This window comes from Lepisma saccharinum, chromosome 11, assembly GCF_977018435.1.
Source record: "Lepisma saccharinum chromosome 11, izLepSacc3.1, whole genome shotgun sequence".
In the NCBI taxonomy this organism is placed as follows: Eukaryota; Metazoa; Arthropoda; class Insecta; order Zygentoma; family Lepismatidae; genus Lepisma; species Lepisma saccharinum.
In genome coordinates, this window is record NC_139239.1 from 69,542,962 (window position 1) to 69,559,312 (window position 16,351).

Here is a 16,351-nt window from a genome sequence, read left to right on the forward strand (position 1 = left end):
CAGCCTAAGTGGTAAGACTTAGCCAAAATCTGTTTGCGAATTTATAATATATAATCGGATATGAGTAAAAGTCTCAATACAACCTATGCTCGAAAATCCAAAATGGCGACAGGAAGTGAGTGTATCTCGGAAACCGTTGGTTGTAGAGAGTTCGGGTTTTCTGCAGTAGCATTGTCCTGGTGTCCAAGTTTTGTGTTCCTAAGTTCAAAAGGGAGCGGTTTGGTCCAATTGTCGAAATTATAGGTTTGTTGATGACAATACAGTTTGACTCGGGTCCTCCATGATAGCCTGCTGCTTCCTGAACCCGAACACAGTCATAGGCATGGTTATTGTTTTTGCGCGCGAGTTGAAACACCACCACAATAAGTTGCCAATGTTGCAAATGGGGATTTTCGCCAAATGCTATATATCCGAGACGTTAGCCACATCACAGTAAGATAAGGTGTCATCCATTTAGGTTAGATTAGGTCGTAATAGAGTACAATGTTAGTTTAGATTAGGGTGTGAAGGAGTAACATGAATCAGTAACACTGCGAGCCTCACCGAGCCCCATTTTCGAAACAGCTGGCAAAACTGTTAAATATACATCGTAAAAAGGCTATGAGTTGGCTACACTGTAAAATATACATCATAAGAGGCTACAAGTTAGCATCACTGCGAGCCCCACTGAGCCCCATTTTCGGTTACAGAATCGGCTTTATGCCACTACTTAAAAAAATATTGTAATCCTAGGGAGAGCGTTAGTCCAACATGGCAACAGCGCCTGGCTACGCGTGACCTTGAGTCTCGCATTTTTGTGTCCCGCGGTATAGGAAATTGGTTAACCTTTGTACTTTTATATTTTTTGCACTTTTATATAAACACCATTTACATTTTGAAAAAGTACCGTGGAGTACTGAAACGTCCAAGAATAAGAATAAGAAATATATGTTTTTATTCAATTACAGACTCATCCCTCTCAAACAGCTTTCTTGTCCAGTATTGATTTGCATACGCAGTTTACTCTACAAAGATACAATCCTGTGGGGCTTTCCATGTTGGGAATTGTTTGTTCTCCAAAGTATAACGAGTAAGTAAGTTTTCAATTTATATTTAGATTTATTTTATATTTGTAGGCCCGGGGCTAAAACATACGAGGCCTCCTTACGCATATATATGTATGTATGCATGCATATATGTTTTGTGTGTGTGTGTGAGAGAGAGTGTCTACCTCCTGCACATTTTTGCAACATGCCGTGAAGGTATATGTCGAATTAGTGTTGAAACATTCCCAATCTCGGCCATTTGTGGAAGTGGTGTGATCAGCACCATGCTCCGGCTCCTGTAGTCCTCCCTTTCCTCGCTGGTAGCCCCTTTGTTAGAGGCAGGCTGAACTCCAGAGCCGCTTCATGAAGGAACATTACTGGAAAAATATGTTCCGAATCGAACCTGGTCACCCGCATGACAGACATCCTACTATCTGGACCATTCCGGCTCCATACACAAACACACACAGACACACTGTGTCACTGTGAAGGACTTTCAATTCAATGGAAGCGTCACACTGTAAATTGTTCGCGACAACCATTCATAATGCACAGCTCTTCATGGATGTATCCAATTAAAATAATGTGCAATGACATGCGAACGTCTCTCCATAGACGTCACTTTGATCTCGATGCATTACCGAAGCGCTAAACAAATTTTAAGGCATTTTTCTAACACCTCGAAAAGGAGCAAATTGGTACAAGAATTCAGTCATAACTTTTTACTGGTTAAAGATATGTTGAAAAAACCTTCACCATTGCATTTCTCGTGAAATTCTAGCCCATTTTGATATGTCGCACGACCCCCTTCCCTTTTAAAATTCTGAAGTTGAATTCAAGATGGCGGACATCAAGATGGCCGCCGACCGTGTGGGTGGCGTCAATGTGGTTCCCCCTTGGCCTGATAACGATTGGTCATCACCATTTCCATGTTGCGCGCTGCAGTGGCCTTGTACTGGGGGTGTTAAGTGACTTATTGAGCCACCCTGTATAATTGTTTTCGTACATTTTTAAAGGAAATATCGAGTAATTTTATTCTTTCGTTATATAGTAAGCCTAATGTATATCCTTATGAACCGACCCCCGCCTTGCTTGGCCTCGCCAATAGTAATAGTGATAAGTGTAACATATGGCAAATTTTGCACCGTGCATAAATTTCGACCCATTTCAGTTCAGCTTCGTAATCCGGAACGAACTCTCGCCGCACACTACAATAAAACCTGATCGGGAAACGAGACAGGGAACTTGCGTCCTTGCGGACTAATCGAAGCCATTACTCACCGAGATCCACTCTTAATTTCACCCTAATTTAAACCCTCACCCCATCATACTCCCAACCTCAAGCCTAATATCATTCTGGACGCCAGAATGGTTGTCCCTCCTATACATATCATTCCCTATTAACTACAAGATAACTAAAACTAACCTCCAAACTCAAATTATCCAGGCAAACTAAAGCAATTTTTCGTCAAATTTGGGCAAAATTGCTTCAGAAGTTTTTTAAAGAATTTCTAACTCAGAAATCATTACTGAATAACATATCCAAAATCAGACAAAATCGGACTACGGAAAAAAAAACGGATTTCAAAATGGCGGACTGGCTATTGAGAATTTCCCAACATTTTATGTTTATTTGTGAATAACTTTTAATATTTTGTGTACCATTACTTATAATTTGTGTTTTCTTGTTGTGTCGAACTATATTTTGCCTTCTAAGAATGAAAATCTCTAAATTGTGCGCCATTTGTGAGAAAAAAAATTGGACAATGGACAAGAGGTAGTTAAAATATGATTACCACGAATGATTACCATTGCATGATGCTGACAGAATCGGCTCGTCGACGTTTCAAGTTATACTGAAGATTCTCTCCATCATTGCAGCAGCCAGACATCACAATTACCTCAAGCCCCTGTACCTGTACTTGCAGAAAATTTTGTCTGTCGTCTGAAAATCCAACCGTGCTGAAAACGTTCCTTGGGGGTAAATTTGTGACAAGATGAACTGATTGATTATGGACCGAACTCGGATTCAGTTTTGAGTTTTAAGTCCACTTTATGCTAATTGGGGCTAGACCTTCAGTTTAGAGTGGGATCCGAACCACTATATTTCTCCACCGGGTATCAAATCCGGGATCCTGGGCCGAACTCGGATAAGATTTCTTAATATAACAAGTTCAAATGCATTCTCTGCAAAGCAGGGGAGGACTGACACGAAGAAGCGAATTTACATAAATCCAGAAGGCAACATACATGCCTGTGTTCCACACTTAGCAATGCAAGAATATCCCAGAGTTTTGTTGAAGAGTGGTGAACAACACAATGGAATGCGAGAAAGTAGACAAACGAGGGGGACCTTAATGATATTTAAAAAAACAATCTAACGACTGGAATCCATATCCCCATTCCGTTTTGACTCAAGTTTCTGCAACATTACTACAGCAGTCAGTGACAGCTGATTCAAGAGTTAATCTTGATGAATTGCATTACATCGGTACGGACATCGTCTTCAAAATAATTGAGAAAGAGGTGTTCAAATATTCTACCGAAAGGTTGACAAATTGAAATCCGTAGGATTTTCTACTGCTGCTGTTGTTGTGAGCTCTGTCGAATACGATATACAAGTAGATGCAGTACTTTTTCAGAGAATGACGACTTCTGCGACTGGCAGTGCCACTGGAAAATGCCATGTCTTTCGAGCTTCGTGCGTATCCTCTTGCAATAATTCGAATGATAAAATATGTTGAGGAGAGCCGACAAGTCTCAGTTAATTCATGCAGTACTCAAATACACCAACAAGTTACGAATGGAAGAAGTTCAGTGTACAAGCCAGTGCGTTTTCAATGAGATCCATTTCGTAACAAAGAAACACACAAGAACATTGCAATATATTTTGTAGATTTCACTCTGAAAACAGATGGAAGGGCTGTCGTTGTTTCTGATGGCTACAGTGGCTTCCCTACGATCAAGGGCAGAATCCTCAGAAGATTCTGCATCAAACCTATAGGGTTTTTCTACTCTTACGGCGCCCTACATGCTGGTAAGGGAAGTGAGGAGCGGGGAATACGCCGCAGACCAACCAGGAAACAGCGGTGGCGCCGAGAGTTATGACGTCGAGGGGAGGTGCTGCCCCCATCTCTTTCTATAGATCGACCACAAGAAAGAACAAGAAATAACACTTGCTAGCTAATGAAAACAACAACCAAGCAATTATTTCCCTTGTAGGTGAGACGTTGAAGAAGCACCGGTGTGCTCTGCACAACGCAGGTGAGGATGCTCATGTGGACGTCGTTTGTGTTGCAGTCTCATCATCACAAAATGCAAATAGTAATAATAATAATAGAGGGGAGAGGCCGACTTGCTACTGTACGTACCATACCAAGGACAATGATTTCAAGTCGTACTATCTCAGCAGGGGCGCCGACTTGTCAAAATTATTGGGGGGGGCTCTGATCACTGAAATAAATGAATGACTGACTCACTCACTCCCTTTTTTTTAAAATAAAAATTACGTCCTCATGTAGCAATGTTTAAGTAGCTATTATATTCCTCATGCAAATGAAATTTAACAGGAAAAACGTTTAGAAAATGTTTCAAAGTTTCTTTACGTCTTTTGTGTCTGCTCATTTGTTTTTTAGATAACAATTAACATTTTTATTGAAAAGTACGAGACATTAAGAGACCAACCTAACAGTTTATGCTGGCCTCGATAGCCGAGCGTGTTGGTTGGTCGACTCAACTCGCTTTGATCCAGAGGTCTCGGGTTCGAGTTCCATCGAGGGCATGGGTGTGTTTTAATGTCCGCAACAGACATGTGATGGGTTGCAAATAACGAATATTTAACAGTTTTATTTAATTATTTACATAAATGCTAACACAAATCGCAGGAAAATAGTTTTACTTGTTTTTTCTTGCTACAATACGTTGTTACTTTTTTAATTTAATTTTGCAATAATAAGAAAATAGCATGTACACTAAGATATAAAGTGACATACACAACAAAACATATGAACATGATTTAAAAATAAAGCAAAAGTTGCTCTACGCAGTGGGTTATTTTTTATGAACTTATCAACGAGCGGTCTCAGGTCCAAATTATCAAGCACAGTTTGATGTATGTGGAGTACCGCTAAGCTGCTTAGTCTCTTCTGCCCCATTGTAGATCTCAAATATGTCTTTAGTCAGCTAATAGCACTGAATGACCTTTCGGCTGTGGCTGTCGTCACTGGCACAGTGCGGAGAACCATCATGAATTTGGCTTCTGGAGGGCGGTGTCTTCCAAAAGAAACTTCCTTATGTCACGCATGGTAGTTAGAATCACTTTCTTCTGTATGGCTATATCACGAAGCATGGACATGTGTAAGGAGAGCCTATCGGCATCCAAATCTTGGCGAAAGAATTCTCGCGTTTGCTGAAAGTTTGTTGTGCAACTGTTCACAGCTGAGATGCATTCTTTCTCTACGGCTGTTACTTTTTGTAGTCCTGTACATTCATGCCCTTGTTTAACACATGATTTTGCTGTGTCACACACGTCAGTGTACGTATATTGATTTATAATACTATTTTGGAGTGTAGAACTTGTGATGTTTGGCAGCATCAGCATTTTCAAGTCTCTTAGGGACGTGACGTTGCCGGGGCAATTCTGGCTCATCAACAAGGCTTGATTTGCCCTCTGTGCATTTCAGCCAGAACTGCTCAAAACTCATTCGCTTTTCTTGAAAGATGTCAGTCAAGTATTTTAGTTTTGATTCCACTTCTGTAGAACCAATGCGTGGAGACTGAATCTTACAGTTTACCTCTTCTATTGGACCCATCACATGGCAGTAGAGGGAGAGAAAGAAACATGTCTTGAAGTGAAGCATTGTCTCCAGGTATCCAGCACATTTTAATGCTGCGTCAGTAGAATCTTCTTCAGAAAATTTCTCAAGAAATTTGAGAAGGTTTTCATAGTTCCTTAAGATCTGTTGCATACTGGAGGCTCTCAACGTCCACCGACGAGGGCAAAGTGGACGCAGTCCAGTATGGCCAGCCTGCTCATTCACATCAATAATATTCCTAAATATTTGCATTCTTTTAGGGGATTCCCAAACAGTCTTTAACAAGTCGTTGGCTAAATTAATTATGTCTCTGATTAATATATGTAAAATAGTTAATAATAATTATATACTTAGTATATAGTAATAAGTCATGTGTTTTGCTGTCTCCGGTCTCAGCCCCCCCAAAGTTGATGGTCTAGAACATTTCAAATGTGTATTTAAAATTAAGTTCATGTGGCACAATTCGGAGTAAACTTTACAAGATAAGAAAAATAATACATTAGATCCTCTTAAGCAAAATTATTTCGGGGGGCTCTGCCCACACATCATTAACATTGGGGGGGCTCGAGCCCCCCTAAGCCCCATAGAGTCGGCGCCTATGTATCTCAGTGATAAAAGGCGGGGAACATCTCCCAATACTGCGTTCGATATCCTCGGAATTCAATCCTTGCTGGGCCGTGAGATCCGCAAGCTGCTTCTGTATGTTTTCACGGGTTGTAATGCCATACCCATATTTTTTCTGGCCTCCCCGATGGCGTAGTTATAACGTCCGTCGCCTTGTATACAATGGGTTCATGGTTCGATACCTGGTGGAGGCACGTAGTGATTATGATCCCACTTTCAACTGAATGTCCAGTCCTGATTAGCGCATCTGGCAATAAAGTGAACCTAAAACAAGAACTCAAAACCACACCCAGAATGTGTTCCATTGGGAAATCCTCAGCATTAGGCAAACTGATGACGGTAACTGAACTCCGTTCAGCTGCAAATTCATTTTGTTTACATTCTATCAACATTCAGGTATTAAAGCCATTGGAAGAAAAGAAATGCTTCTGTTGTATGACTGCGAGTTGTTGGAATCCACAAACGAACTACAGGTATGTCGTCGAATGTTAATTGAAAACTGCTGCAGGTACATCGTTTATTACACCTGAGTGTTCGTCCACAAATTACCAGCTTTCGCACACATTTTCAAATAGGAATCTGGAAGTATACAGAAGAAATGATCGAGGAAGAAGGGTGGGGTTGGTATGTAAAGAATAATTCCTGCTATGACTGTACACCCCCTAAATCCAGATTTCCTTCTCAAGATGATTTGCTTTTCCTCCTCGACGAACCTATATGATACTTCACGATGTGGATGAAAGCGAAACCCATTGTCCTCTTCAATCGCTCGTGGCGAGTGGTTCCCATAATAATGTGATGACAGTCACTAGAGTACGCAGGATTGTATTTTTCTTTGGGGGAGGGGTGTTGGAATTGTAAAAATGGGTATTACATATGTTCTACTGGGGTGCTGGAAATGGACGCAACTCTTCAAGGAAAGAATTGTTAGCAATAAAACACATCTAAATTATGCATCATTGTTGCAGTCGGATTGGTAGACAATATACTGCACACACAGACTTAACTGTAATTCACTTCAATGCCTTTTTTTAAATTATTTTTGCCAGCACGCTCTTTGCTGTTTTGACCGACCACGGATGCACAGTTCTTGCTGCCTGCGCCGAGGAAGAGGATTTTCACGATCACCCAACGAAAAGACCTCTTTATCAGGTTGGTATTTCCAGTGTGTTTTATTAGTATTACAAGAGAATGAGGTGGGTGCCTTTACTAAAATGCTATTTACTCATGACAACGAAATTGATTAAATACGGAATGAGGCAGTAACTACCGAAAACTAAAAAGAGATTCGACTAGCGATGGGCTGTTGAATCCGAATTCGAATAACTCAAATTTAAAATTGTTCTAAATTCTTTTATCCACTGAGTTTCGAAGCCTCGATTCATTGAACGGTTCTCTAATCCAGGACTCGTTAGCCAATTCTAGGATCCAGAATTCCTTTCCCAGTTTAAGCCGCCCCCGTGGCGGAGTGGTTAGCACATCGCGTCACGATGCCAGGAATCCCGGGTTCGAATCCTGGCTTCGGCATTGATGTTTGTGAGTGTCCATTCATCAATTTCATCACTCATCCCCATCTTCGCAAATTAGCCAAAAGTGGCACAAAAAGCGAAGTAAAATAAAGCATATCAATCAATCAAACCTTTCCCAGTTTTCTATCCCAGAATACATTCTAGGACTCTAGAGATTCTTATACAGGATTCTGGAATCCGAAATTCGTTACCCAAATCTTCAAAAATTCGATCGAATCCTTTACTCGTCGTGTTCGTATATGTCTATGTATATAGATGTGTGTGTGTGCGTGCATACATGTGTGTGTGTGTGTGTGTGGGGAGAGAGAGAGAGAGAGAGAGAGAGAGAGAGAGAGAGAGAGAGAGAGAGAGAGAGAGAGAGAGACAGAGAGAGAGAGAGAGACTTGCGATAAGCTTGTGTGGGCGTGAACGTGTTTGTGTTGGTTATTCGCGTAATATAATTTTTAAATTATTTGCAAATTTGAAAATCAGTTTAAAAATTTATGCCAACTAAAAAGACTTTCTTTTAAGTTAAGTTCTTAAATGGACAAATTCTGTTCAAGGTTATATCTTTGAAGTTACGAGTATATCTTATTTATATCTTTTACAGAAAGCAAAGAATTATTCTTTCGATCCGCAGGCTGCAATGTATGTTGTCGACTTTCGAAATGTAACAAATGAATAGAATTGAAAGTAGTTCTGTTCAGCTCGCTCGCTCTCCGTAAGAAGAATCTATCAAAAGTTGCTTGTACATACAAATATTCTGTTTTTATATGAATGTTGCAATATTGTTTCTATTGTTATCATAAATATTTTTTAATCATAAGTATTTTTTTACCTATATATAATGTATACAAACATTTTTGGAAGAAAAATGGATGTACTTTGATATGTTACAGATATAAAATGTTCTTGAATATATACATATTTTGTGTCTTTTGATTCTTGGTGTAGTAGTTTAATACAAAAATTGTTCAGGATATGCATACATTTAACATAAAAATGTTACTGACATTTGCAAGTTGCACCAAACTAACAAATGCATTTGTGGACGTCAGCGATCGTTGAGATCTTGGCGGGGAAGTGCACTCCTTCTTTCACGAAGCCACCTCGTGTTTCTTCTTTCATCATGACGCTACGACCCCAGGATTCCCGGGTTCGGATCTTGGTCTTGGCATGGGCGTTCTTTGTGAGTGCCCTTTCATCAAATTCATCATATCATCACTCATACTCATCTTCACTGCACGAACATTATCGACGAAGCCTCCTGCCTGGTTCGCTTCCTTCATTACGCCCCTCTTACAACGCTACAGTCCCGCTGTTCGCGCTGCATGCTCGTCCACATGCGCACATAAGATCACAAATAAGGCGGATTGACCAGGTCTCAAATAATGTATTTTATTATTTTACGTCGCTTTCCTTCCACTTTTGTCTAATCGCGGCGATGAAGATGAGTGATGATTAGATGAAATTGATGAAAGGACACTCACAAATAACGCCCATCCCAAGCTCATGCCCGGTTCGCTCAAACATCGTTAAAACGTTCTTAACGAGCTGATAGTTAACGCATCACTAACATCTTAGCAGCCTGAGGCCCGTTAACTAATGACATGTTAGAGGCATTTTGCTTTGATTCCTTGCTATTCTCATACTTCGATACGAGAAATGCAACGTTTTGATTGGTTGCGCCGTGGACAGTAGCCTGTGCGTAAGCGCATTCTTCCGAAACATTTGTTTTGGCCTTTTTTGTATGAAAACCCAGGAACAGCAATAAACATCACATACATATATGTTTAAGAAACGAATGTTAGTTAGGTATTTACGTTCGCACACCGAAAATATTATGTATTAAGATTAACAGTTATATTGTAATTTCGTAAGTTAGATTTAAATGCGTGCCTGCCGACTGCCAGTATAAGATCATAAATATATAAATAAAAACTACTGTTCTAGGTTAGGGTAATCTGTTTAAAGTTTGATAAATTTAATTATATTAATATGGCATTTCAAAAGAGGCCTAAAGGTGGAAATGAACGTGTGTTTGCAATAAGAACAATTTTCCTCAACAAAAGAGGACATTTTATGAAATGTACACCATGCATAACTTAACTTGCTTTGCCATGGCAATTAAATAATATGTAAATATTGCAAGTCACTTCTTTTGGCATTGATGTGAATGTGATACTGCAAACAAGTAATGTACTGTTTCCAAATAATCACTGACAAAAAGAAGGCATGTATAATTAACGTAAAATGTTTACCACTTACCAGTATGCTTACCGTTCATGCATATGTACAAGGGACGTTTCTGAATGGCTGTGTGTTTCGTTTTGTGCAAATATTTTTTTAAGAAATATATATATATATACAATACGATATTTTATATTTGATTTATCATAAATGGTAAAAAGAAGGACAAGTATGAAATGGTAGTCATTCAGATAATGTACCTTGTACATGGAACGTTTGATTAATATGATATTTGATTTATCATAACTGGTGAAAAGAAACAAGTGCACTGTTAGATAGTATCATTACCACTTGTACGTATGTACAAGGAATAGTTTCCGAATGGATGGTAGTGAGCTTTATGTCACTGCACAATGTCAAAATGTTACAATGTCCATGCACGAAACTACATACCTGAAACTGCTTAGGACCTTAAGCTCTTTTACTTAATGAAACACATATGTGTAGTTTGATTTGGTGTTTTAAGTCCACTTTGTGCACAGTAAGGCTAATCGGGACTGGACCTACAGTTTAAAGTGGGATCCGAAAGCAACAAAGAAAATACAAAAAAGACTATACACAAAGGAGACAATTGATATATTCATGCAGAAATTAGGGGAAGAAAGGTGGGATGTCATTTATCAACTACCCTGCACAAATACGAAATTCAATGTCCTCCTAAACAAAATTTGCCTACTCCACAATGAATGCTTTCCTGTAAAACAAGTAAATATAAGAAATAAAGAAAAATCCTGGATAACAAATGGAATAAAAATATCTAGCAGAAATATAAAATTACTTCATGCAGAAAGTAAAGTAAATAATGACCCAAATTTTATAGCCTACTACAAAACGTATAAGAAAACATATCAATCAGTATTAAAACAGGCAAAAATCAGACATAATGACATAAGGATACAAACATCGGATAACAAATGCAAAGCCATGTGGGATATAATCCGAAGTGTAACATGTCCACACTCAAACACAAGAAAAAACATAACATTAAATGTAAAAGGCAAAGAATTAACTAGTCCATATGATGTAGCAAATGTATTCAACACCTTCTTTATAAACTCGGTACCATGTGCTGGCCAAAATAAAAATAAAAAGATGACCAAGACAGGCGCAAAGGCTTTAACAGCTCTGAAAAATGAAAAATCAATCTTCATTTCACCCTTTTCTGAACTAGAATTAAGGGAAATATTCAGATCATTAAAAAACAAGCACTCATTTGGATTTGACGAAATACCAGATTTTCTGATCAAAGGTTGCTACAAACAGCTTTGTAAACCTCTGTTACACATCATAAATCATTCCTTTGAAACAGGTATCTTTCCTGACAGACTAAAAATTGCAATTGTAAAACCAATATACAAGAAAAATGATCCAAAAGATGTAGCCAATTACAGACCTATATCACAATTTTCTGTGTTCTCAAAAATTTTTGAACGTGCAATGCTAATAAAAGTTGAAAAATTCTGTGAAAAGTATTCAGTACTAAGCAAGACACAACACGGTTTTACAAAGCAAAAAAGCACAAATTCAGCCCTTATTGATCTCATTGAACAAGTGGGTGAATCACTTGATAACTGCAAACACACACTTGGGATTTTCTGTGACCTGACAAAAGCCTTTGACTCGGTCAATCACGAAATTCTCCTAAACAAACTAGAAAATTATGGCATGCGAGGACTAGCACATAAATGGTTTAGATCATATCTTCATGAAAGAAAACAATTTGTAGAAATATGTTACTTAAATGCTGATGGAAATACAATATATAATCAATCTCCAGTTCAAAAAATAAATTGTGGAGTTTCCCAAGGCAGCATACTTGGACCTGTTCTATTCCTGCTCTACGTAAACGAAATGCCAAAACTTTTGGATGAGGCACAGGCTATATTGTATGCAGATGACACAAACATTATATTAACAGATCACTGTGAGCATGCCTTAAAAAATAAAGTAAACAACACATTGCTAAAGCTTGATAGCTGGTTTCAAGGAAATAATTTAATTCTAAATACAAGCAAAACAAATTACATAAATTTTACTGCCTCTCAAACAAAGAAACACTTAAATATTAATGTTAAGTTCCAAAATACAGACTTAATGCACGCAAAAGAATCTACATTTTTGGGTATTGTTTTAGATGAACACTTGAAATTTTCAAACCACATCGACATGCTTCAACAAAAATTAAGTAAAGTCTGCTTTGCACTGCGTGTAATGGTAAATATTACCAGCTTTTGGTCTGTCAGAAGTCTGTATGTAGCAAACTTTGAATCAGTAATAAGGTATGGAATCATGAGCTGGGGAAACAAGGCACATAGCTCCATACTGTTTAAATTACAAAAAAGAGCACTTCGAATTGTGGCAGGGGTCAATGGGAAATATTCATGCAGAAATCTCTTCCGTAACTTCCGCTTACTGACATTACCCTGTTTGTATATTTATGAATGTCTGGTATACATCAAACAAAATATTAGTACTTTCAAAACCAATGAAGATATCCATAGCCTGAACACGAGAAATAAAGATAAAATTCGAATGAAGACATGCCGTCTTACTCTCTACAAGAAGGGACCTAAAAACTCAGCAGTTGCCCTGTATAACAAGTTGCCCAGAGAGTTAAGACACGAACCCAAAGTGGAAAAGTTTAAAAACAAAATCAAAACCATGCTAATTAAACATTCATTTTACAGCATACAAGAATATACAGAGGCAACACTCATCTTTTGAAGGTCTTGTATATCTGTAACCAGAATAAATTTTAAAAGGTATGGTTAGGTTAGTTACCATATGTGCAGAGCTTGTTGTTGCACATCAAACTTGAATTTTTCAAGTATAATATTTTATATGAAATGTATCTTATGTTAAATTTACTAAACTTTATTATCATGTATTTCTAATTCACATGTCCTATAATTCTATGTGTAACCAGAATAAATGTTAAAAGGTATGGTTAGTTACCATACATTCAGGGCTTGATGTTGCACATCAAACTGAAATTGTATAGTATAATATCTTGATATGCAAGGGTTATAATACACCAATATATATGCGTGTATCTTATGTTAAAATTAACAAATGTTATTATCATGTACTTCTACTTGACATGTCCTATACTACAGATGTACCTATTTGTACAAAATTGTAGTCCTTGGATGCAAATAAATCATATCATATCATATCATATGTGCCTCCACCGGGTATCGAACCCGGGACACCTTGATCTCAAGGCAACGACGCTACCACTGCGCCATGGGTGAGGCCCCACATATGTGTAGTACTCTATATTATGTGATGAGATGATAGTCGTTCGTAAATGTACCTTGTACATGTAACTGCTGATTTTTTCTTTTCAATTTTTAAGTGCTATTTCAGTTTGTTACGAATACGATTTAATTTCCATTTGCACCGTTATTAGTCAGCCCACTTTCAGTATGCTTCAATAATAAGTGTTTTGATTTTGTGATTATATTAAGACTCACGTTATATTAAATAACATGTTTTATTGTACAGTACATAAGTACAGCTACGAGCTAAATAAGTAAGTAGGTTATGCAGGTTTTCTTTATTTTTGTACTTGGTTACGTTAGACAGGTCAGGTTTGGTGCTTCTAGCATTTATCTCCAGGTTGCTACAGCTGTCGCTAGCCGCTCGTGGTTGCACACACTGTGATTCAGAATAAAGAATGATGAACAGTTGTGTCGAGCATTCTCTTCACTGCAAAAATATTTTTTTCCATTATGTTAATTGGAGTAGGTGGATAATAATTTGAAAAGTTCGAAAGAACAATTCCCTACTACTTTGAAAGATTGCTGGCTACATTGTGTAATGTCACAGATTTATTTTACATTAAATGAGAGTATAGGACGTGTATTACCTATTTCTAGGACAGTTGCTTCATTTTAATTTTATCTCTTACGTTTTCTGACATTTTTCAGTTAAAAACAACATAACATTGGAATGGAAGTCATAAACGGACATAACCATAAACACAACAAACCACGTCTTTCTCCACTGGAAAACGGCGTGGACGACGACATCGAATGATTTGGTGAATAACTTTACCTTTGAAATATGTAAATGGAGGTTACATTATTTTAAAAAGTCATGCGATATTTTGTGTTTATGGTTACAGTGCATTGAAGGTGGAAGCCAAATACGTATGCATTTTTAAAAAATCAAGTTCGTATAATATAACTACTATAAGCATTTATTTTTGGCTCGACAGGCAAAATTAATAAAATTTGAATAATATGTGATGATCACGATTCCATTATTGACAAAACTTTAAAAAGTACATTGATACAATATTTCTCATTTAACTTAAATGTGATTTCTGATTTGCATGAAATTTCAGTTTAGTATGAATTTATAATATGAAATACGAAAAAATGGGAAAATTATTTTTACTGTAGAAAGAAATCGAACTAGTGTACGTTTTGCGATCGTATGCAAATCTGTTCAAATCGGTTTTGAATAACCTTTCAACACAACAGCTGCCATCTTATTTCCGACACAACACAACGTGCTGTTAAGCATCTAAATGAAGCCAAGGAGTGCCTTTAGATTTAACGACGACATTAGAGGTGTGTTAGCCTTAAAGAAGGTTGTAGAAATGCCTCGATGTGCTAATGTAGCGTTAACTTGATTTAACGCTTCTTTAAAATTTAACGCGCGTTGGGCGAACCGGGCATCAAGGCCGTAGAGAGGGGTAGGCTAGAGGGTTGAAGTCTATGGCGCCATGCATGGAGGGTGCCATTCAAGTATTTTTTTAAAAAACAGCAAAGTCACAATATGCAACGGAGATATTTACACTTGGCAGAGGTAAGGAGAGAAGGAAAACATACAAGGTGTTGCTCGCCCCTTGTTGCCATTGAAGATTTTCAGGTGATAAATACTTCCTTTGGAAGGGTCACCACGTGAAAATAGATGTCACCATTCAACTCGGTACAATTATTTTACTTATCCGTTTTATCCCGTTTTATCGATTTTCGTCAAATGTATGAAGGAGCCTTAAAGATGTTCTCCAAACACTAAGAGATATCTTAAATATTCTTAAATATGCTAAACTTTTATTTTAAAATCAAAAATGCAAACTACATATCTCTAAATATATAACCTATATTATTTCTAATGAGTTTTTCTTTGTTTCCTTCAAACCGTGACATGAGAAGAAAAGCTCAAAGAACGCACATAAAATGTCGATGCTTGGAAGTGGGGGGGGGGGAGGGGCGCTAAACCACAATCCTGTTCATAGCGCAGAACAGTAGTGAAGCGCAGTCTTACGAAGGAGGCAAGCAATGTTTCAGTGCAACAAAACATGTAGTACAATGGCATTCCGAAAAAGGGGGGGGGGGTTATTCAAGGTTTATAGCCTCACTGTCCCGGTCGCTGGATTTGTCAAAATATCATAATGAAGTGGCGCGGTATTAAAAATAAACCATATGATCCGCAAAGGCCACTTTTACCTTCAAAATTCCAGGTAACGTTATTCATACGGTAGTAAACGTCTTACATATGCGAACTTTCCGCATACGACTAAAGGGGTACGGAATTTCTTATTTATTAATTAGTACCTTTGTTTGTTCATTATTTTTTAATGTGGGCAAACGGTAACCAAACGATGCCTCATTTTCATTGTGTCCCCGGAATGCTAACTCTTGAGCAAGGTTATTAGAAGTATAGGTTGGGCCAATCCGTTGTTTACTCGTGATGACGAAACGACGGTAAGAGGTGAATTTATCCATGAAATGAATTCCAAATTTATGCGCTAGTGTTGCACTATGCAGATATTAAACCATGCCAGAAACTGAACACACGAAATCGAGTACACAAATGAGCATTTCCACCCATTTACATTTTGTGGCTTCAGACAAATTGAAAATAAATATAGATAGTTACTTATTGTTATGCGGGACAGAATATTATTGATCGGAACGGGAATATTTTTAAAATCCCGACATTCGGGACGGGAAATATTCGCAATTTCTCGACTAGTCGGGAAATCTCAAATTCTCATTTTCACCTTAAGTGATTTTCTTTGCATTTCTGGAATGAAAACTAACAATTTCCGATAAGTTCCAGACACTTGTAATGCAGAAAACATCAAGAATTAATACCGTTTTAAAATGACCAT

The 16,351-nt window shown here is 37.8% G+C and overlaps 1 protein-coding gene across 2 annotated transcripts in view; it reads left to right on the forward strand.

The window, feature by feature from the left end:
* LOC145995302 (uncharacterized) overlaps positions 1–8,882 on the forward strand; it is a 51,749-nt gene extending 42,867 nt beyond the window's left edge. The window contains exons 8-10 of one of the 2 annotated variants that reach the window (XM_083131903.1): positions 948–1,069; positions 7,513–7,615; positions 8,582–8,882. In XM_083131903.1, coding sequence (XP_082988029.1) covers positions 948–1,069; positions 7,513–7,615; positions 8,582–8,656 — 300 coding nt within the window. In that variant the 3' untranslated portion in view covers positions 8,657–8,882. The remainder of the gene's footprint in view (positions 1–947; positions 1,070–7,512; positions 7,616–8,581) is intronic. The other variant, XM_083131904.1, reaches the window with a different exon arrangement.
* The last annotated feature ends 7,469 nt before the right edge of the window (positions 8,883–16,351 follow it).